Below are 21,802 nucleotides of genomic sequence, written 5' to 3'. Positions count from 1 at the left end.
TGTCCTTTAGTGTCATTGTATGGACTATTCCCATTGAACATTTTAATTGCATTTAATTGTAATGCTTTAAAAGTAATATTTTAAAAACACGCTACTGAAACAGTTTGTAGTTTATCATCGTTTTGTCTCTTGTAGTTATTTTTTTACATTTGGAATGGGATGTATAAATGAGCCAATACAGTACAAATGATCTGAGTTTTCACTTTCGCAACACTTATTTCTTTAGAACCCGTCAGCATCGTAATGCGATTTATTTTCATTTTACTGAGTTAAACACCCTCTACTACCCTGGACAGGATGGTGCACTGACCTTACCCCTCCCAGAAAGCACGATGATACTCACTGTTTTGTATTTCTTATATGCAGTGAAGAACAATCTCATATATTAAATATGATAATCTATGTTAATATTAAATACTGATATCATTATAGATAAACAATTAGTGTGGTAAACTAATTTGGACATACGTCACATGAATTCACCAAGCTTTAAAAAGCCATCTGGCATTGATAAGTGGCATACTGAAACACGTGGAACTAGATATTAAAGTTTCAGTAAATTGTGGGTGTACTTCAGAGGGAAAAAAAACGTGCATGATGCCGTAAACCAGTAAATAGTTCCACTTCCCTGAACTGCTATAGCTTGGCATCGACGCATCGAACAGTTATTTCCAATCTAAATTAAACTTGCGTCACATTCCACAACTCCCAGCAAGCTCTCTTTCCCATGTATAGCATCTCCGCTGGATGTCACTGTAGTTAAAAATAAAAATCTGGGCGATGCACTGATATCTGTACGTGTATTGTCTACGTCAACATGGCTTCAGTGAAGTTAAAGTTGATCGTTTCACATAATCAATATGTATTAATTAGGCTACGTTTTCTCACGTAAATACAGCTATATTCGTAGTCTGCAAAGTGTTGTTTAGATAGCTTTAGCACCAACATGGAAACATGGAAATTGTTTCCGAAAATAGCCTACTGTTTCCTAAAAATATACCTATTTTCCATAAACATCTAGACTGGAGAAGTAGCAGCATGCACCTGTATTAAAAGCATGCATAAAACAATGCATATCAACACCACTTGAATATATTGATTTCAGACAATTGTAAAAAGCTAAGCGTGTTCTCTTTAACATCTCGATTTCTTACGATAGCTGCATCTGTTTTAGCATTTTAACTTTTTGTACTAACAGACAAAATGTTTGCGTGATTATTTTTTTCCTCGTGAGTGTTAAAAATATGATGCCTTTGAAAACATTCATTGTGTTTATTCCATTCAAGGCATGGTCGCGCGGGGCTTGATTCTGACAGCTGAGTTTTCTGGAATGCAATTCGATGTACTGCGCAGGCTGCGGCCTCATAGCAGGCAAATATATGGCAAGCGGTGAGCTCGTGCCACAGCCGCACGGTCCACAATGGAACGCACAGGGGATGACTGGCACAAGATCGGAGGGCAACGAGAACACCACGGTCCCCAATATGTCGGATGACAGTAGCGTACTGATGTTCATTCTGGTGGAGCCCAGGATGAGAAGCGAAGAGGAGAGGTTTAGGACTTTTCAAGACTGGCCTAGCGATGCACCAGTCACCGCTGTCGACCTTGCCAAAGCGGGGTTTTACTTTCTTGGACCCGGGGATAAGGTGCAATGTTTCTGTTGCGGTGGGATTTTAAGATACTGGGTTCATGGCGACAGTCCATTGGGCGAACATAAGAGACACTTTCCAATGTGTAGTTTCGTGTTGGGCCGAAACGTGGGAAACATTCAACAGCATCCTACACCCGGATCCTCCGATGCTGTAGATGGGCAACTCTTGAGTCAGCTTCAGAGGATGACCGTAGATGACCAGGTGGTCGCTGGACAGGCGGTGTATCCAGAAATGGAAGCAGAAGACTCACGACTGACTACGTTTCACAACTGGCCGACCGAAGCTTCAGTCCAACCAGAGGTCCTAGCAAGGGCAGGCTTCTTCTACACTGGTATGCATGCTATAATACCCGAACTATTACATGCTTGGTAGTAATGCTGTTGAAAATGTTAGGATCCATCTTTCAGGTAATTAATTTCACATCTACTGTGACTACCGTATCTCTGATGTTTTGTGTTGGTTGCAATACATGAGAAGGTATTGTAATTCTTTTATTGTAAATATTTGTGATGTAATTGAATATATATTTTCTCTATTAATATACTTTATATTTTATAATATATTTTATATATAACTACAATAGTAGTTTACTATTACAGCTGTCTTTGTGTGTCTACCTGAAACAAAAAGCCTGCAGAGTCATGGGGCTGTGAGTGGAAAAAGCTGGAGAGAACCAGCCATGCCGTTGTTGTTGCTTTTTTGTCTTTGGAGACAGAAGCACTCACATGAAGGTTCCACTCAGCCCTGGATTTCTCACCCAGGAGAGGGCCATTTATGTTGAAAATATGAGATCCAAATTAGTATGTCAAGCTCCTGTTGTGCACTCAGTGTTTAAAATGAAATCTGTTTATTCAGTGAAATCAAAAGGGCATGCTGTCGATACCATAAAAGCTTGGTTTGTATGACAAGGACTCATCAGTGAAGGTGGAGGAACCAAACTTATGTCATTTTTCAGTTCTACTCTGAGAGAGACACTCTATGCACAGTACCAGTCAAAAGTTTAGACACACCTGATTAAGATAATGGGAAACATGCATTCAAAGACATTTTGATCTAAAGACTTATGCTTAAATGCTTGAACTTTTTTCTTAGATAAATATAAATCATGAAGTTGCTGCCAATGTATCAATTTCTTTCCAAAAATTTTAATAAAATTTTTTTTGCCTATTTTGAAGAATCTTTTTATCTGTTTATAACACTTTGTAGTCACTTCATAATTCCATTTGTGTTGTTTCATAATGTTGATGTCTTTACTATTATTCTAAAATGCAGAAAATGGTAAAAATAAAAAATAATAACTTTGACTGGTACTGTAAATTCACTCTGTATTTTGCTTTCAATATCCCATTTAGTTTATCAGTGTTTCTGTAATGAAAAAGTTGGCCCACAGAAACGTGTCTTTTCTGCGTGACAAGGAGTGAAATGCAGCCACTTCCTTTTATGACTGTGGGATAATTATGAACACAGCACAGTCGGTCTGAAGCCTGGTCCTCTTTCCAGTCAGAGCTTGTTGCACATGCTTAGATGCTCCACTTTTGATCTGAGCAAATTGTCACTGAGATGTGTTGTCACACTGTACATGTGTAAGTGGTCATCATCATGCTGCAGGGTCATAACCACCAGTTTCCTTCTAAGGGCACGGTGACAATGTCAAATGCTTCTACTGTGATGGGGGCCTGAGGAACTGGGAGCCTGGTGACGATCCATGGCAGGAGCATGCCAAGTGGTTCCCACGGTAACACACAACAGATGCAGATAGCAGACAATACTTGCATGAAGTGACCGAGACGACATTTTGAACAGCCTTTATAAATAAACCATTAATGTAGTGCTTGTTGTTTTCTCAGAGCAGTAATAAGAGCAAAAGTAGATTTTTCAGCTTCTGTGTTTATTTAGCTGAAAAAATGGGGTAAAGGTAGGGTGACATTGGTGCTTTTTAAACAGGCTTACATGTTTTTGAAAAATTGTATAGAGACTTCACTACGTACTAACCTGCTTTCTATCAACTGGCTCATTCAATATCAACTTCTGAAAATTTACACTTTGTCCTTTGCAGTTTATGATTTCATTATTCTTAATCTATTTTCAAGAGCTGACAGAAAGCAGAACCTGCAAGTGATTGTGCAGTTAAGTCCAAGCATCGATTATCTTGTTCATGTACTGTGCCTCTGTTCCATTTCTGTAATGTCCGGGGTTTGATCTTCCAGCAGTCCTGTAAGATTAACACTACTGTTATTTCTCCTTCAGATGTGAGTTTTTGCTTCAAACAAGAGGACGTCAATATGTCAATAACATCCAAGAGTCCTATTTCAATATGGGTGAAAATGGGGTAAGTGACATAGCATTCAGAGGTAATATAGACAGTGTATACATTCATGAAATCTCTTTTTTAAGAACTCATTCTTTTTCTTCCTGCAGGGTGGATCACAGACCTCCATGGTCAGAGACATCAGCTCAGGACATGGTGAGGTGGTCATTTGACAAAAATAGATTGGTTTGACAAAGGCAATACTGAGTTGGGTGTGGTCCTGCCGGTTAGCAAAGAATTTGGAATCCCCTATCGCTGTATTCATAAGCCCTTTTGCTGGTGTTAAAATGGTTCCAGTGCAAAACAGCAGAATGAGAAGAAACCAAGGAATTTTGAGGACAACCTCAGAAACAGAGACATGAAGCAGTGATTCACCATTTTACCTTTCACCAGTGAGATCATAGTCAAGATTAATGAGAAACAAATGATGCATACAAACACAAATAATTATGTCTACTTAATTCAAAGGGATTGTAAGTAATTTGTTCTACTAATGTTGTTTTGCAGCAATAAATATAGATTTTCTGAAAATGGTAGCCCTGGCCAACTGTGACAGTATGTCTGCTTTACAAGTGGTCACTCAATCATGTAATGTGAAACAGGGAAAAGAGCACATTGCAGCATTTGGTAAAAAGACACTTACAGGAACCGAGGAATTCCCAGTGTTCCTTTCCCGAGTGTTTATTGGCAAACTATTGAAAAGTCAATTTGGACCCTCAGTTTAATTTGTGTGAGTGCTGCCACGTGAGGCCTGCGGGTCTCGGTCTGTGTTTACCCTGCAGCTCCTCCTGCCTGTGTGATTTCAGCTTCATTTGTCAGCCTTTCAGACACTGGCATTCAGCACAATCCCAGCCCACACACTGCAGCCCTCCATGCCAAGGTGTGGGGGAACGAAATGTAATTGCTCCCTCTACAAATGCTCCTTCCTTCCCCCCAAAGAGGGAATCTTCATCTTAACGTACAACAGGAACATTAATCAATGTTAAATCTTCCACGCAATCACCCCCCTTCTTCACGAGTCTTTGTGTGGAAAAAGTGCCTCTGCCAGGTTTCTCCCTCGTTTGGCCCTCTGTTTATGTCGGTGCCCCCTGAGTTTGTGCTTCATGGAAAGAGGCCAAGGGCTTAGTTTCCAACAATTTATTCACTTTCAGACATCTCTCCCGCAGCAAATTCAGAGGATCTGACAGCTGTCATCTCATAACCCTTAGAAAAACTCCCTGTGGTAAACCATCCTGTCCTTTAGGGGTTTTTGTGAGCAAAATCAAAAGATTCTCTGAGGGTATTGTAGAGTAAAAATTGAACATGACTTACAGGCAGTATTAGCAATGAAAATAACTTGCATCCAATATTTATTTATGACACATTCCCTATATGGGTCTCTACGGTTTATAAGGCTATTTCTGTTTTTTTTTAAGTAAGGTGAAAAACATTAAGCTTGCAGTTGATAAGTGTTAAATTAGATCATGTTTTAATGGGGGTAGTGTGAGAAATACTAGTGAAAAATTTGGGCACACTTTTCTTTATTTTTACTATTTTACACATTTTAGAGTAATAGTAAAGACAACAAAAGTGTGAAGCAACACAAATGGAATTATGCAGTGACCAAAAAAGTGGTATGAAAAAAATCATCATATATTTTAGACTCTAAGAAACAAATTTCAGGCATTCAAGCACAAGTCTTTACATCAAAATGTCTTTGAATGCATGTTTCCCATTATCTTAATCATGTGTCCAAACTTTTGACTGGTAATGCATGAAAAACTTGACCCTACTGTTGACCCTATCTAAACTGGCATAATAATTTTAAGCCATTCCCTTCTTGATGATACCTCAGCAACACATTACTGTGTGTGATAAGGTGCATTTGGACTGACCTGTCTGTGTGCTGTGCCTGTTCCCCCTCTGCAGACCTGAGTGGGGGCCAGGGGTCCTCCTCCGCGCTGCTGTCCCCCGTAGTCCAGACAGTACTGCAGATGGGCTTTGAGGCTGGGCTAGTGGAGAGCTTAGTCCAGACCAAGTACCTGCTGACGGGAAACCACTACACGTCTGTGTCTGACCTGGTCTCCGACGTGCTGCAGGCCGAGGAGGAGGACAGGCAGAGGTCGGAGGAGGACAGAGGTAGGGTCCGGCTCGCGGTGTCCTGCTACACGTGACCGTTACCAGCGGTAGCGTTGCCCTGTGACGCCGTTGTTTGTGCTCCTTTTGCAGAGCCTCTAGCGAGACTGGGCACCAGTGCAGTAGGGGAGAGAACGCACCCTCACACCAAAGAGAAAGGTGAGCTCTGGGTTCCTCATCTCAGTCCTGGTCTTTCATTGTGGGAGGCTTCTGAGGGCTTCAATGCACTAGATTCTTACACCTCCCCTGACATGTCATGTACTTGATACGTTTTAAGTGTGACTGCATCTCAATGGTGTACAGAGAAGTAGAACATAAAAATTGATTTCCAAGCTGAATGAGAATTGTATATGTGTGATGGTGGGGAAAGTTGTCTATCAGCAATAGGAAGGACATCAATGGGAGTGAGATCGATGGTTATGCATCCTGCCGTTACATACTCTCCATTCCACATTGATGTGATGCTGAAGTGATGCAACTGTGTTGAGTGTATCAACATTGTGACACGCAGTTAGTTAAGCTGGGTGTTCAGCATGCTGCAGTATGCCAACAGACTTCGGTCCCAGCTATGTGTTGATAAAATGACCCCCCCCCCTTTACACTGAGCTCTATTAGGGCTTGTTCACAGCAAGGATTCTACAGAGAAATGACAAGGTTACCACAACACCCAACCTACTGAGAGCCAATTCTGGAGGGAAATAATAGTCCAGAGAAAGTTGGAATGAACCCCAACAGCCATGTTGGCGCCTGTAGGTTGGCTCAGCGTGGCAAGTTGTCTCATCCCTCAGTTTAGAATTCCACATCCACCATAATTAACTTTACAGCATAAGGAAATGATAATTGTTGCAAGTTGGAATTACTGGTCCTTCCAAGTCAAGTCAATAGTAACTAGTGTAGTTGGCAGCCATCTTTGTTTGCATGTTCAGCTAAATGGTTGGTGTGGATATAATAGTATTTCACTTCTGTGTTTGCTGTGTGTGTGAGCAGTAGGGGACCTGAGCCCTGAGGAGCAGCTAAGGCAGCTGCAGGAGGAGCGTACCTGCAAGGTCTGCATGGACAAGCTGGTGTCCATCGTCTTCATCCCCTGCGGTCATTTAGTTGTCTGCACTGACTGCGCAGCCAGCCTGCGCCACTGCCCCATCTGCCGTGCAGTCATCCGCGGGAGCGTCCGAGCCTTCATGTCCTGAGATCTGCACCGTCCCCATGGTACCAGCCTCCCCCCTCCTGCTTCCGCTCCCGCTCCCGCTCCTGCTCCCACTCAATTCCAAATTTACTGTACATTTATACCCTGGTGCCCATGTTTGAATGTTAAGGTTTGAAAGTTAGAATGCTAAGAGTTCACGCTTATTTCAGTGACTTATTACTCTGTAATTGCTGTTAATGAAAAAATATATATTTTGAAAAAAGGAAAATTCATGTTCTTGATTTCCTCCCTGTTTGACAATAACTAACAAGCATGCATACTAGCTACACTCATAAAGGAATTACACATTCTGTAATTAAATCCTCCATGGCATAATTCGTTTTCGACATGAATGCTCTCACTGATGTCTTCAGAATGAGGTTAATCAGGGTCATGTACCAATGATTTTGCTTTTTCTTGCGTTCAGACTTGAATAGCACTTTCCGCAGCGATGAAAGGGTCTTTTTGTTCTTTTACAGAGTCGGAGCATTTACACACCGTGCTGGATGCTTCCCACTGCAGAAAGGAAAAAAACTCAGCTAAAACAAAATGTTCTCCCAATGTGGCGGTGACGTTGTGAGAATGTTCCATGTGAGCTGGGTTGGTCGGACTCTGTGGGTTGTTGTGCTGAGCTGAGACAAAGGAGCAGGGTTTACACTGTGGGCAATCAGCACTGCTGGGAATGCGCACACTCTCTGTGGTTGATTTTCTTTACAAAATGAGATGGAAACAATGCCTTACTATGAAGATAATGCCTGATGACAAAGATAATGATTATTGTAAATATAATGGCTAACACAGAATGTATCATTACTTTTGTGGAATTATAAATTGTATTTTGTATAAAATAAAAATGCATAATTAAAAGCTCACATTCTCTTGATGCTTTTTTCACATGCTTTGGTGCAATAATAGATCAATTGATCTGTTTACACCACACACCTGACACCATCAGCATGAACTCTACAGAATTCTGTCCTGAACTATTCTAATTCTACAATTCAGGGCAAACATTTTCAACTAGTTTCCAAAACAGTAGGTACAGAGCATGCTGTACTTCACAGCTTTTACAATAATGTGCATCAACAGACAGGGTAGGTTAATTAAAGGTACACAATTTATTAAACTTCTATTTACACCTCTGAATACAAACCACAGATGTTATAACAAGATCACATCATTACGGGGTGCATGACACGAATGCTACGGAGGACACAAACGTAATGGGATACAAAAAGCATTTTAACGAAATGGCAGAAAAATGTCTAATAAAATAAACAAATTTGGTACGCCAGGCGAGACAACACACTACTTTTAAAAACCTGTACAGCAGATTGTGTGCAGTGTCAAGCATAGCCAGCTCATTCTGTTTTCTGAGCAACCTGGCCTGCCTCTGACAGGATCACAAAATGCTGCTGAAATGCCAGCATGGAACCAGCTACCCACAAAGAAACTCTTTGACGACATTGAAATAAATGACCTTACACACTGGAAACACAAGCTTTTCAAAAGAGATTCTTAGGACAGGTTAAAATGCATTAGCTTTAAAAAAAAGCACAAAATTGTTTTCTTAAAAGAAAATGTGATTATTGTAGCTATTTAAATCAAAATACACAGTCTTGGTAACCCCCACAAATTATTATCTGAAGCCATAATAAAGTATATTAAAAAATTAAAACATAACAAACATCTGTATGTGTGTGGAATCCCAAACAGAAAAATACCTCATTAATAACAGAAGTAAAAGTAGACACTTGTCTGTCCAGTATGACAGTATTCACCTGCTTCTCAGCATCCAGCCACATGTAAAATTCTTACTCCGTTCCACAAATACTTGGGTAATTCAAATGGTTTTGTATGCCATTAAAGAGACTATTGATTTTTAATTAAATACAGAATCACAATCAATCTTTTTTTTACATTTACAATCCTAGATATCCCTTCTTAAGTCTGATAGGAAAAGAAAATCTTGCTTTAAGATCAGTGTAATCCTAATGAAAACTTCAAATATACATTATTTGCTATTCAGGGCCATGGTAACACAAACTGTATTTTTACAACAATGAACAAGCTGTGACATGATACAGTAGGAAAGAAATGTAAAAAACACATGCAGAATGACAGGGTTCAACAGAGGAGACACTGACACTAGCGGTCACAGCACAGATGTTACAATTTATGCATAGTTTATCTTTTTTGATTTTTTGTTATTTTGGTTTCAAATTCTAAGTCTTGCCAGAAAACTGCAAAATATAACTGCACTATCTTTATTTTGATGGGAACTAAATGATATTTTCAGTACCCAGGGAATTTTTGTTCACAATTAACACTAGAGGGCAGCATTGAATCATGACAATGATGCCATGGGGACTGAGCGGAACGTCACCTCCTCAACAGTCATTAAAAACACGGCTCTTGATGCGAGTTGAGCGTTATATACCTTAGATCAGCACTGCATACTGAGAATTGGATATACCAGCCATCCAGCATATTTCTCCAGCTCAGTGTTTACTCGAAGGGATCACTGGTTGTTCGGTCCTCTAAATGCCGTCCGCCCTGCTAGGCTCCAGAGACAACTAACAGAGAATATATACAGTACATTAGCTGTTATAATACTAAGAAACACCTGCCCTAAAATGACCATGATGAAGTAATGCAGTGACCAGGGCTGAATGTGAGACCTACAGACTGTAGAAGATGTTGAGCACGGGTTGCTCCCCATCCGATTTTATGTGTGGCTCACGCACACCTTGCTATTCTTTCTCACCCACTGTGACACGTTATAAGAGTCCGGTGCTCTTGTGACCTCATGGTGGGCGGGTGACCTGAGTACTAGTGCGTATGCTGCACTGAGCTGTAAATCAGCAATGCAACTTAACACCCTCTGTAAGTATTTATCACATTTGCTTAACCACAATAAAAGACCCCCCCCCCCTCAAGCCCCCCTTGCAAAAAATGGAGTAAAAGATTGCTAGAAAGTGAGGCTGCATTTATTGGTCCAGTGTATGACTGCCTATTCCCCACGTATCACCCGGCATCCCTTAATTAATCTTCCAGCAGGTCCACAAAAAGCCTATTAACTCTACAGTCAAATGCTACCATTTTTCTTTTTCGAAATGAAAATATTACTTCTGAAAAAACTCATCACGTTTAAGACTATGTGAAGAAGAGCAAGACTCAAGTGTCTTTGCTTTTATGTCATATTTTATATTCTTATGAATTTGAAGCCTCTCCCAACAATGGACCCAGCTGGCTGCTTTTGAGGCCCAGTTGAAACCTTTTTTGTTTGTTTAATTTTCTTGTTTCCTTTCAGTTTCACGCCTTTGTTTTTGACTGTGTGTTGGTTTCCTTCCTTTCTCTGCTGGGCCAGTGTATGTATGTATCCTGGGTCTGACGTAAACGACACACTACTGTATACCCCATTCCATGGTTATCAGGGAAATAAACACAAAGACAAACAAGGAACTTAGTGTGGATGTCAGCTGGGCTAATGTCCACTACATACAGTACATTCCCAGCTCTGGCAAACGGACACAGAGACAATGAAATCGGTGCCCCAGGCATGACATTGTTATTGACCAGACTGTTTTGTTATGCAGCTTAAAGTAGTTCAAAAGTTCAGTTACGGCTGTGCGTCCAACAATTCTGAAGCTTCACTGCGTTTCTCCCCCCCGAATTAAAGTCATACCCCCAAAACAACTGGACATAGCTTGGAAGTGCTGTAATACCTTAGCAGTGCACAGGCAGGGTTTGAAAACGAAAAGAAAAATAAGCAGCGGAACGTTTCGCAGAGACGTTTACAGTAACGTTGTCTTTCGCGGCCTCTCTCTCCGGTTCCCACTCATCTCGGTCTCCGCCCTCCTGCTCTTCAGAGACCTCCTTCCCACATCGGCAGGCTTTATTTACGTAGACCTGGAGGATCAAAGAGAAACACTGTGGGTTCGGAGCACAAATACTTGCTGATGCATATAAAACACACATGAATGCGCGCACACACACATGCACGCATGTACTCACACACACGTGCACAATCACACGCAATCTCTTGAAACATTTATTCCAGAGCCCTCCCTGCCTTCTGATTTATTAAAATTCGCCCCATCTCCTCCTCCTTCTTGACAGGACGACGACCAAGTCTCATTGGAAACAGAGCTGATTAAACTGTCAGGGAGAAAATGTCTGTGAGGCAAAATATTCTCCTCAATTCATGAAAATAAATTAACTACTGCACCGCATACTTACAATTTCCTGCATAATTTGCTGCTAATACAAGAAAAGCAAAGATTACGTTCAAAGCGAGCATGATTAAAATTCATGTTTTTGTATATAAAAGCTATGACATGTCTCTCTTAAGCCTACATATATTTAAAAGTCTCGGTGGTTACTTATTCATTTGCTTACATAAGAGGACTAACTTTATAATACTGTAGCAAATACAGGAAATATGAGTCTTTGAGGGTAAAAATTATAGCACAGTGATTTTGGCCGATGAGTCACCTCTCCATACCAATCAGACTATTATTAACACTTAAGTAGAGGGGCATAGTGAAGAGGGAATAAAGCCTCCATTACATGCACACCTCCTCCAAATGCACTTGGTGTATGAACTCACAAGTGTTCTTATCACTTTTGACAACCTGTGAATGCAGAGAGCAAGAAGCCAAGCCTTTAATGGGATGGCGTCATTATCAATGTCCTTTTCTGTAAACACAATTACATTTTTTTTTTCAGTGAGCAGCAGATTAAAACGTATAAGGCAAGCAGGGACTTTTTTGAAAGTGCCATTTGTGATGAAAATAAGTGAAATGCACTGCAACACATTTCACCTTCTGTAATTCAAATCTGATCAAAGTGACTTGATTTATGATGGATGATGAATCTTCTACTGATATTGCAGCATACAGAAAAAATTCATCCGAAAGGATTCCATTTTTGTAAGCTATTGAATCTTATCATGCTTCTTATGGAGTGGAGTACACAGTGTATTCTTTCTGGGTACGACTTTGCTGTTGAGACATAGAGGCAGAGTTGGACAATGCCAGTCCATCACCCTCTAGCTGAAAACCTTGCTTCATGGTCTAACCCACCTGTCCTTGACCTTGACTTAGCCTGGTTAAAACAAAATGCAAGCAGCATGTACATCCAGTGTCATTTTCAAAGTTAAGACTGATTAGATGACAGTAGCATTGATTGAGTCATTAAATATCTACTTCTAATTACTGGCATGGGAGCAAAAAGATGATACAACTTAATTAATATCCAGGACAAAAATATCTCAGGAGTTTGAGACACCATTCAGTAATTACTCTACAGATCCACATGTAAAAACTATATAAAGTAGTATCTGTCCTTTGCATGTGCATGTAGATAATAATATCAAATGATTACAATTATATGCAGAAAGGATATAAAGCAGACAATGCAGTAATGACATGGCTGCATATCACATGTGATATACAAAATGTCAAAATATTCAACACTGATAAATGGACACCCTCACACACACATGCACACACACGTGTGCGCATACACAAACACAATTTTATGTAGACAACTGATTTTGTCCAAAGATGACACTGCATCAGGTACTTACAGGTACATGGGCTTTAAGAGGAGGTGAGATGGTTTCTCATTGACATGGTAGAGGGGGAATGGATCAAATCCACCAATAAAATCAACTGAAAACCAAAAAAAGGATCAAATGAAAAATGAAACCAAATCAAACCATGACAGACAGAGGATCAAAATATTCACTGTAGCACACAATAAGCATGATAATTGACAATAAACAAGAAAAAAGGGCAAACCAAAATGTAAGGCGAAATGCTTTTGTGAGGAGATGGGAGAAGACGTGTTGTTTTACCTGACAACCTACAAATACATCAATGCCAGTTATAGCTTCATGTTGTTCATGTTTCGCTAACAGACAGAGTGAGAGGAAGTCTTACAGCTTGGTGCCCTCGTTATTTTAAACATGTTCGAATTTCCTGCTCTCTCTTCAAACCACTATATTTTTTCGCTGTGACAGCAGAATCGAGGCCAAGCCCCTGGCCTGCAAACACAACAGATGAGACTAAACTAATTTATTTCTCAGAATTACCCATTTGCTGTGGTAAATAGAGGGCGACCTCTGTGTGGCGGGCGTGTGCAAAGCTGCTCTTTAGAAGAGAGGTGATGCCGAGGGAGCAGGAATTGGGTGACTAAGCAAGTGGGACACTGAGGCACATGCTTGTCAATCTTGCTGACTGACAGTCAGCTTGGGTAAACAGAAGGAGATATTTCCACGATTCAGAAACCAAACAGTCGTATACACCGATGTCACCAACATAAACTGAGAATAAACCATTAACCAAAAATCGGTCACTAATCCATAGTGAGGAATACATACGTACAACACCATTAATATTATTAACCTCTGACATTCAATGGGAGGTAGTGTTAATAGTGTATTTAACTTCCAAGGTTGAGAGAGAACAGATCAGTGTTCAAAAATGCATTACAAGTGCATATACTGCAAAGTGAAGTATGCAACATATTGCAGGTGACAAAAGAGAGACCCAGCAAAAAAAAAAGAAACATCCACAAGGGTGTCCTCTCTGTCCTCAGCCTTGTCTTAAAATCACACTACATTCACCAGTCATCTTAATACAGACAAGCACAAAAACCACAGAAACGTAAAACTCTGAGGACCCTGCTATCTGGGTAACAGGTCAGACAATATGAATAAAGCATTAGTTACTGTACAATAATGAGATGAGTGCACTTGTTAAAGAGGATACAAAAAAGCCCATTAGTGTTCTGTCCCAGTGATATTCTCACCAAGGCCTTGCAGTGCTCACTAATCCCTGACTGTAAGCAGCAAAAAATAACACACTTGAAAGACGACAATCAAAGATTTTCTATCCATGATCCCAAAACAGTAGAACAGTAAAGGGGTTGATATCCTTAGAGCAACAGCCAGTGCATGTGGCACAATGAGAAGTAAATAATTACACCTATTTGAAACTCAAATGGTGTCCGCAGTGTTTTAAGCCACCTTGCATTAGCCTGTGTCAGACAGCTTTCTGGTCTCAATCCTAAAGACTAAACTCCCCCTGGAGTGTCATAGACTTGGCATACAGTTATTACTGGAAATGTCCATGTTCAACGGCCCTGCTATTCCTCTACAATAATTTTGTTGCCATTTAACAAAGTGAGATGTACAGTATCTCGTCTCTGATGGGAGGGGGGAGAGAGAAGGGAGACGGGAGAGAGCATGAAAGACAGAGAGACATAGAAAGAATGAGGGCAAAAGAGATAGAGTGCAAGAGGGAGATCAAGAAAAAGAGAGTGGCCTGAGTCTGACAAAGATAAGAATATCAGCCAGAATCAGTGCTCTGAAGGGTCTTCTAGTCTCTGTGCCAGCGGCAATTCAGAGCTCCTGTTACAGTGGCAAACACTAAATTAGATTGCCTGAAGTGCCATTTCAATGCAGCATATTGCCAGAAAACTGGAACACTGTCTATCGGAGTTCAGTTGTTATTGGATACTTGAGTGTGTGTGTGTTTGTATATGGTTTGCACAAAGTGAGGCCGGCTGATGTGGTGGGCTGATTTTTCCATTCACCGAGACCTGGGGAACGGATTGTGTGTCAACAGATCGACGGATTGTGCACGGTGCGCCTGGCTGATGGGGCTCCCAGAGGAAGCGGGCCCGGTTCCATCTCATTAACGAACGGGGATTCACAAGCATGCAGCTGCCGCTTCACACGGCGAAAGCAAAGCCCCAATCGCCAGGAAACAGAAATAAGTCACTCCTCTCCATGCGCTGGTGTGTCCGTGCGCGAGCGGGTGTGTTTGCGTTTGCCCCCTATGGTATTGGGTGTGACTTCCCTTGCATATATGTGTCCCCACCCCCCTCGTTTCTTCATGTTTGCTGTGAAGGTTTTTTTTTTGTGGAACATAAACCAGGCCCCCTCCTCTCTCTCCTTCTGGGCTTCAGCACTCCCCTGTTTGACAGTGTCGGATGGAGGCCTCTGCGGGCTGGCTTGGATAAGATGATTCTCTGGGATGTATAAAGGCTGTGACTCAGCAGCACAGCGTAGCGCAGCGCAGCGCAGCGCAGCTCACACTGCTACCCTGGCTGCCTAGATTTAAGAGGCTTTTCCACAGCCTCCCTGGGGCTGGATATCTGCACACGGCAGATAACTGCACATGGATGGCACTCCAGCTCCAACAGTGACTCACAGACGGATAAAACTGAGACTGTTGAGGGCACGCCTCAGCCTCTGGTTTTGTTCGCTTTCGCAAATGTTCTTCAAGGCAAACTGAGTCACTTCATCTTCAGCCAGGAGACAATAAGTCTGCTGACTTTTTCTTTTTCTAAAGAAGGTATTGGTGTCTCCTCAAAGGCTGTGATCACGCTTTCATTGGTTCCAGATACCCCCTATTCAGCTGCTGCAATCTCATGACGAAATGGGCTGAGGGAATTTATTGGGCGTCATTAAGCTTAATGAGGCAGTAAGAATGAGTGGCCAGAGACTTCAGCCTTATTATCTACAGCTTTCATTAAACAGAGAGGGAAGGAAAAGGAAGGATGCCATTACATGTACAGTGAGGGGCTAAAATCAGGCAGGTTACAGAATTGTTCTGTGCACCTGGTAAGGAAAAGATACTGAAGAATGAGAGAGAATCTTAATGCAACAGATATTGAGGCCTTGGAGCGTGGATGCAGAATTCAATCCTTCACTTCAAACGAATGCAAGAATTAACTTTGTGTGCCTCAGTTACACAAGCATAATTAGAACAGAAGTACAATTAGAACAGAAAAGGTGAATGAACCAATCCATATCCTGAGTTAGCATTTTGATAAAATGTCAGAAATCCATATGGAGAGTGTTTTTGGAATAACCGATCATGGTCCATAACACCTTTTCTCAATGTTCTAATTTTACTGTCTGTTATCTTTTCCAACTATATATTCTTATGAACACAAATGTTAATTCATTCCACAGAGGAGACTGGTGAGCATTAAAGGTCATGAAAAACAAAAGAGAAGGAAACAACAGCAAAGAAAAGTCAATTACTTCTTGGTGTTCCTGCCCCAGCAGGAATGGTATAGCCCTCTAGAGATCACTTAGCAGTGATTGATTACAGAATGGTACGGCCTATGCTGGAGGGGGGTCTGAACATTCACATAGCCACTAAATTCCTGGTATGTGACCTCTATGAAAAGAATGGTAATTTTTCAACACTCCCACATTAATTTCCTTTTTTTCTTTCTCAAACAAACCTTCAAAGGGTTTTAGGAACACATAAAGTAGTTATTGTTAACCTGACCTATTATCGTTTCAAGCTTGAAAATTTTTTGGCAGTTTCATGAGCACAGTGACACACTGAACAGGTTTCAACCTGACATGGATTGGCCGGATTATCTGACCTCATTTCACATCAAGGAGACTAGCCCTGATCAGATTTGGAAACCACATGCAGTTGGTCAATTCCTCGGGGATCCGTTGAGAAACCCAGGGTCGGGGCGTCTATGAATAGATTTAAGTTTACACTGTACCTAAAATATTCAGGAAGCCACAACCAAACAAAATGACAATGAAAGTGGTAGCATCCAGAAAGGCATCAAGATCATCAGAATTAGAGGTTCTTCCATTAGTGTTTTGATTGTATATTTACCTATGAACATGTGAGAAATAATGTTCTCTATTCATGTGTCCACATGACTGATTGGATTGCTTAACTGTAATCCTTACATTCTGATCATTCTTAATAGATCTCAATCCCTGCACTCATTTTCATGTAGACTCCAGCATGGAATTTTGTGCCTTCAATGCAAACACTGCACCGAGAACAGTGAGTACAAGGGGGTAGATGCAAACAAACATGACTATACTGAATATATTAAACTATGAATATTAAACTCCTGCACCAAATGAGCATCAGACAAGCAGAGGCAACTCCAAAAGAGCAGTTCTTTTGGGGGAGGGGGATAAGCAGTAGCAGAGGACTTATATTACCATGCTACTCAAAATGTTCCCATTCCCAAACCACTTTTGCTCCCTGATTGGTTAAGCCTGAAAGTGACCTCTGACCTCCCAGTAGTATGTCAGTGTAGGTCCACCACTGCTGTTTACTGATGTAAGCCAGATCTGTGTGTGTCAGGTTTCCCCCAAACCCACACTGTCATTGTTCCAACATACTGTATCACCAATTGAACAGAACATTCAAACATGATTGCTCATTGCACATCAAGAAGAAAAATGCCCAGACGTGTAAATGGAGTGAAATTGAAAATTCAGAGTGAAATCGGCCAAGACAGCACAGTGGGAGGCCTCCAGAATAGATCTTTAAAATATTGATGACTTTTCACCAGTAATCATTCAGATGGGTGAACTAAATGGGTGAGCACTGACACTGGTTCTGTGGAAGAAGGAAAGGCCACAAGATGCTAAAACAAAGCTGTCGTCCTTCACTTCATTCCACTGACCTTTGAAATACGCTTAGAAAACCAGCATGATGTGACAGGTCATAAACACAAAGATGTATCTTCTGCTGGAATGCAGTGGAATTAACAGTAGCTCTGATGCTGTCTGCATTTAAAATTAATATGCACTGCAGGCGTTAGCAAAATGTGTTTTTTGTCATGGAATTTTTTGGTGTGGTGGTTATGAATTATTCCCTGCGGTAGAACAAAAGCGAGACAAGAGGAACATGCAAGGATTTGTCCACAAGCAGACACAGCCGTGAGTCATAGAGAACAGTAAAGAGGAGACATCCCGTTAGGGTGAGGAGATGAGCATGAGACAGCCGGAGAGACGAATGCAAGGCATATGGAAAGCAGGGAGTGAGGGGAGTGGGAGAAAGGTGAGGGCAAAGAGTGAGGGAGAGAGAGAGAGAGAGAGAGAGAGAGAGAGGGGGGCATGCTGGACGGCGAGGGTTGGGGGGTGAAGGGTGTAGAATGAGGACACAGGCTGTTCTGGTTCCAGGAAGAAACACCCCAGCTGGTGCCTGTCGCAAAAGTGGGGGGGACGGGGGGCTGGGCGGCATCAGCAATTAGTTGGAGGGTCTCCGCGTTACTACTTTACTCATACTCACAGCTGTCTTCCTCTTCGGTGAAGGCGCTGACCACGTAGCAGGCGTACACGAAGCCCAGGAGCTGTGGGGACACGACGGGACAAACGCTGAAGCAAACACTTTAGGCAAACGCACAAACCCTTGCGACAAAGGGTCCAGGGATCCCATCTTGTGTTTTCTCATCCGTGTACTTTTCACGCCAGATTACACACCACTGAGGCCTCACCCCCACCGAAATGCACCGAAATCCACTTTGGATAAAATGAGCGGAATAATGTGCCAAAGTTGTTGGCTGGTTTGAAATGTATAATAGAAGGCCATAAAAACAGTTTCCTCTTTTTCTGAACTACACAAGTGAACATACTGAGAATTGTCCCCTTAAGTGAATCCTGACCTCTACAATTTATGTGATCCTAACTTTATTAGAGTCCTTAAACATAAAGGTGATTTACAGCGCTCATCTAGAAAACACCACATTTGATTTGAAAATAAAGTACAAATTAACCCATAGCATGCAATTACCAAACACAATATGCCTGAGAGTATACTGGGCTCAATAAATGGAATGCAATAACAGTCTATGTTTACATGTCTGGTAGATATAAGACTTTCATATTGAAAACTGCACAGACACTATCACAGCTTTCTCTAGATTTTCCATCCAGTTTGTTTTCAATTTTAATCTAAATTACATATAATATATATCCTTTTGGCAGACCTGTCACAGGACTTGTACAGTAATCTATTATGATGAAAAACAAGATTTGTAGAGACATGGGGCAAGATTCTCCATGGTGGGCTTTGTGCCCATGCAATTAATTTGGTATTGCGGGCAAGTTGCCATTGATGCATCTGCTGGGGAAAACATAGACGCGTGTGCGTGCCTGCGTGTGTGCGGTGTATGCGTGCCTGCATGTGTCTGTGCGGTGCGGGTTTCACGAAAAGAGCGGCTAATTACCCTCTCAAAGCAACCATTAGAGACGTGTTTGGAAAATTGCTCTGAAAGCACTGTGGATTACGATACACATGAAGCAAATGTCAGGAGCCAGACAGACTCATCAGTATGGAGCACTGATTGCCTGATTTGCGTGAAGTGGGCTCATTACTCTGGGATCACCTCTGCCGAGTCCCTTGTGTTGATCTGATCAGTGATGAAGACGAGGAACTGAACAAGAGGGGCTAAACTCGAGGGAATCCGCTTTAGGGGGTGGGGAGGAGGGGCACTCAACCTGCGGGGGGTGCAAAAAGGGGAGCTCAACTCACGAACACCAGCAACCCAGGTCAGTATGCCTTGCTGTGGCAAAAACTGCGCAAACATTCCAAAACCTGTAACAGCTCATTTCCACATCATAGCTGTCAGCAGATAAGCTCCTAAGTAAGCATCTTTTTGCATCATTTGATTGAGGTAAAGTTCACTGTATTTTTGTTTCAGCTTATGCAGCATTAGTGCCATGTTATTTGAATGACTTTCAACAGTGTCTATTACTCTTCAACATGTCTTCCTCTAGGTAGAGAAGCTTAACTGAAGCTGATATCTGGGCTGGCCACAGGAGTCTACCAGACCCATTAATCTCCTAACAGAAACTGACATTGCAGTCACTCTTTGTGTACAGAGACAGAGCCATCAGCCAGGGTGCTTCTGAAGGCAGCGGTAATTACAAACCAAAACCAGAACAGACAGGGCATGTTCTTCAGAGACATCATGAGTAACAAGATAAAGTTTTATGATGAAACTCTGAAGGATAAAACCAAATGTTCAGCTTTTGTGTGGCTCAGCATGGTTCTGAATCTGGATGACAATGGAAAACACAACTACCACAGACAAACTCAAACCAGGTTGGGTTTCACCATCTGACCAATCGCTGCACCTCCTTCTTTCTCAGGTCTTGCTCTTCTTATTAATCTTTATTTTTCTTTTTTCTGTTAAGGAAAATGTATTAGCTAACCTTTTCATGAGAATTTCTGATAATTTTTTTGGTTTCCATAATTCTGATATAGCAGCAGCTGCTGGTCATTCAAGCCAAAAATCAATGCATCGTAAAAGTTCTTTCAGCAAAACACCAACATATAACCTGCACTCTACCATACTTAATCACGTATACGCCCTCTACCAACCCACAAATCTGTGGCTCATTGTCACTGAACAGCAAACAACATGAACCCATCTCAAAAATGAGTTAAAGTTTCACCAAAGCTTCAAAGGTTCACCTAAAAGAGGTGGAGCAGATTTGCATTAGGTTGACGAAGGGCCAACCCCAAAAATCCAGCTTTTACTACTGGCAGATAGAAAATTAATGAGATTTCAGATTGTCAAAAGGTCCTTTTCCTTCCACAGTGATAACTCAAGCATGGGTCAGGCTCAGTCAGAGAAGCAGCCTGTAGGTGGGATATTTCTGCAGCTCATTCTAACCCTAATCATACCAGCACCTATACCAATGAATATATAACTAAGGACCTGATTGGCAGCAGGGAGAGGCTGAATAGGAAGGTACTGATGCATGCTGTACCCTTTTTGTACCCTGTGCGCAGCAGCCTTCTACTTCACCTGCACAGGGATCTGCACCACATTTCACTTGTATTTATTTAACCTTTACTTAGCCAAACTGTGACCTCAGTTCTCTTTTGCAGCAATCAACTGGGAAGCCAAGGTGGGTGGGGAATGCAAGGACCTGCAGAGCCAATCAGCTGCAAGGAGAATGATTACATAGCAAGGTATGCAGAGTAAGTTTTGCGATTGACTACGACAAGAGTCAACACTCCCACTTTTTTGAGGAGTATAATCTTTAATAATCACAACAAAAGGTCAATATCTTATCTGTAAGGTGACACTTCCTATGACATGGTGGCACCCTCACTGCGCTGGGGTATTGGGTTTTATTTAGTCCAGAGGGAAGAGATCCCTCTACTGGTCCAACCAACTCCCAGGAGCAATTTCCCTGGATATACCTCATCCAAGGACTAAACAAGTCCAGCCCTACTTAGATGCATCTCTTTGGCATGAGATGGCTAGAGGGTATGTCTGCTGTATAGGATGGTATAGCTTCACACCTAAGAGTCTTCAATTTCATCTGCACTGGGATCAGTGTGTGTTCCACCTGCAACAACATCCCACTTCATCTGCTGCCCTCAGCAGAAAGAATGCCAAACAAATAAAAAATGCCACACATACACAGTCATGAAGAAAAATCTGAAGCTTCCAGGCCCACATCATATTCAAACAACTTCTCATGTGCTGTCCACCAGTTCCATTTTGCTGCCCGTGATGAGATGAAGGCTACATCAGTGTATGGATGCGTTCTATATCTAGATTCCAAGATAAGATGCAATATGTGTGAAGGAGGTGCTAAGTATTCCCCTCCTCCACCTGAGGCTCCACTCCTCATCTGCCCCATTGCTGACTGTGCTGTGACATCATTTTCCCTCCAACGTGCAAAAACAGCCCCAGCCACTGATTGGGCACTAACCACACATCTGATCTATA

The 21,802-nt window shown here is 41.7% G+C and overlaps 2 protein-coding genes across 4 annotated transcripts in view; one reads left to right on the top strand and one right to left on the bottom strand.

The window, feature by feature from the left end:
- Positions 1 to 1,436: 1,436 nt before the first annotated feature.
- birc7 (baculoviral IAP repeat containing 7) lies at positions 1,437 to 7,262 on the top strand. Its single transcript, XM_036532442.1, has 7 exons — positions 1,437 to 1,983; positions 3,288 to 3,387; positions 3,900 to 3,981; positions 4,071 to 4,116; positions 5,869 to 6,083; positions 6,171 to 6,234; positions 7,060 to 7,262. The coding sequence occupies exons 1-7, from the start codon at positions 1,437 to 1,439 to the stop codon at positions 7,260 to 7,262; spliced, it is 1,257 nt and encodes a 418-aa protein (XP_036388335.1).
- Positions 7,263 to 9,292: 2,030 nt separating this feature from the next.
- The window catches only part of nkain4 (sodium/potassium transporting ATPase interacting 4), a 47,325-nt gene continuing 34,815 nt past the window's right edge, over positions 9,293 to 21,802 (bottom strand). Inside the window, exons 5-7 of one of the 3 annotated variants that reach the window (XM_036533326.1) lie at positions 18,343 to 18,403; positions 12,852 to 12,936; positions 9,293 to 11,170 (exon numbers count right to left, since the gene is read on the bottom strand). In XM_036533326.1, the coding sequence (XP_036389219.1) occupies positions 11,161 to 11,170; positions 12,852 to 12,936; positions 18,343 to 18,403 (156 nt within the window). In that variant the 3' untranslated portion in view covers positions 9,293 to 11,160. Of the gene's footprint in view, positions 11,171 to 12,847; positions 12,937 to 18,342; positions 18,404 to 21,802 lie in introns of those variants that run through there. The other 2 variants (XM_036533328.1, XM_036533327.1) reach the window with 2 other exon arrangements.

This window comes from Megalops cyprinoides, chromosome 7 (genome assembly GCF_013368585.1).
Source record: "Megalops cyprinoides isolate fMegCyp1 chromosome 7, fMegCyp1.pri, whole genome shotgun sequence".
NCBI lineage: Eukaryota > Metazoa > Chordata > Actinopteri > Elopiformes > Megalopidae > Megalops > Megalops cyprinoides.
Note: the sequence above shows the minus strand (reverse complement) of the source record. Positions and strands in the feature narration are given on the sequence as shown.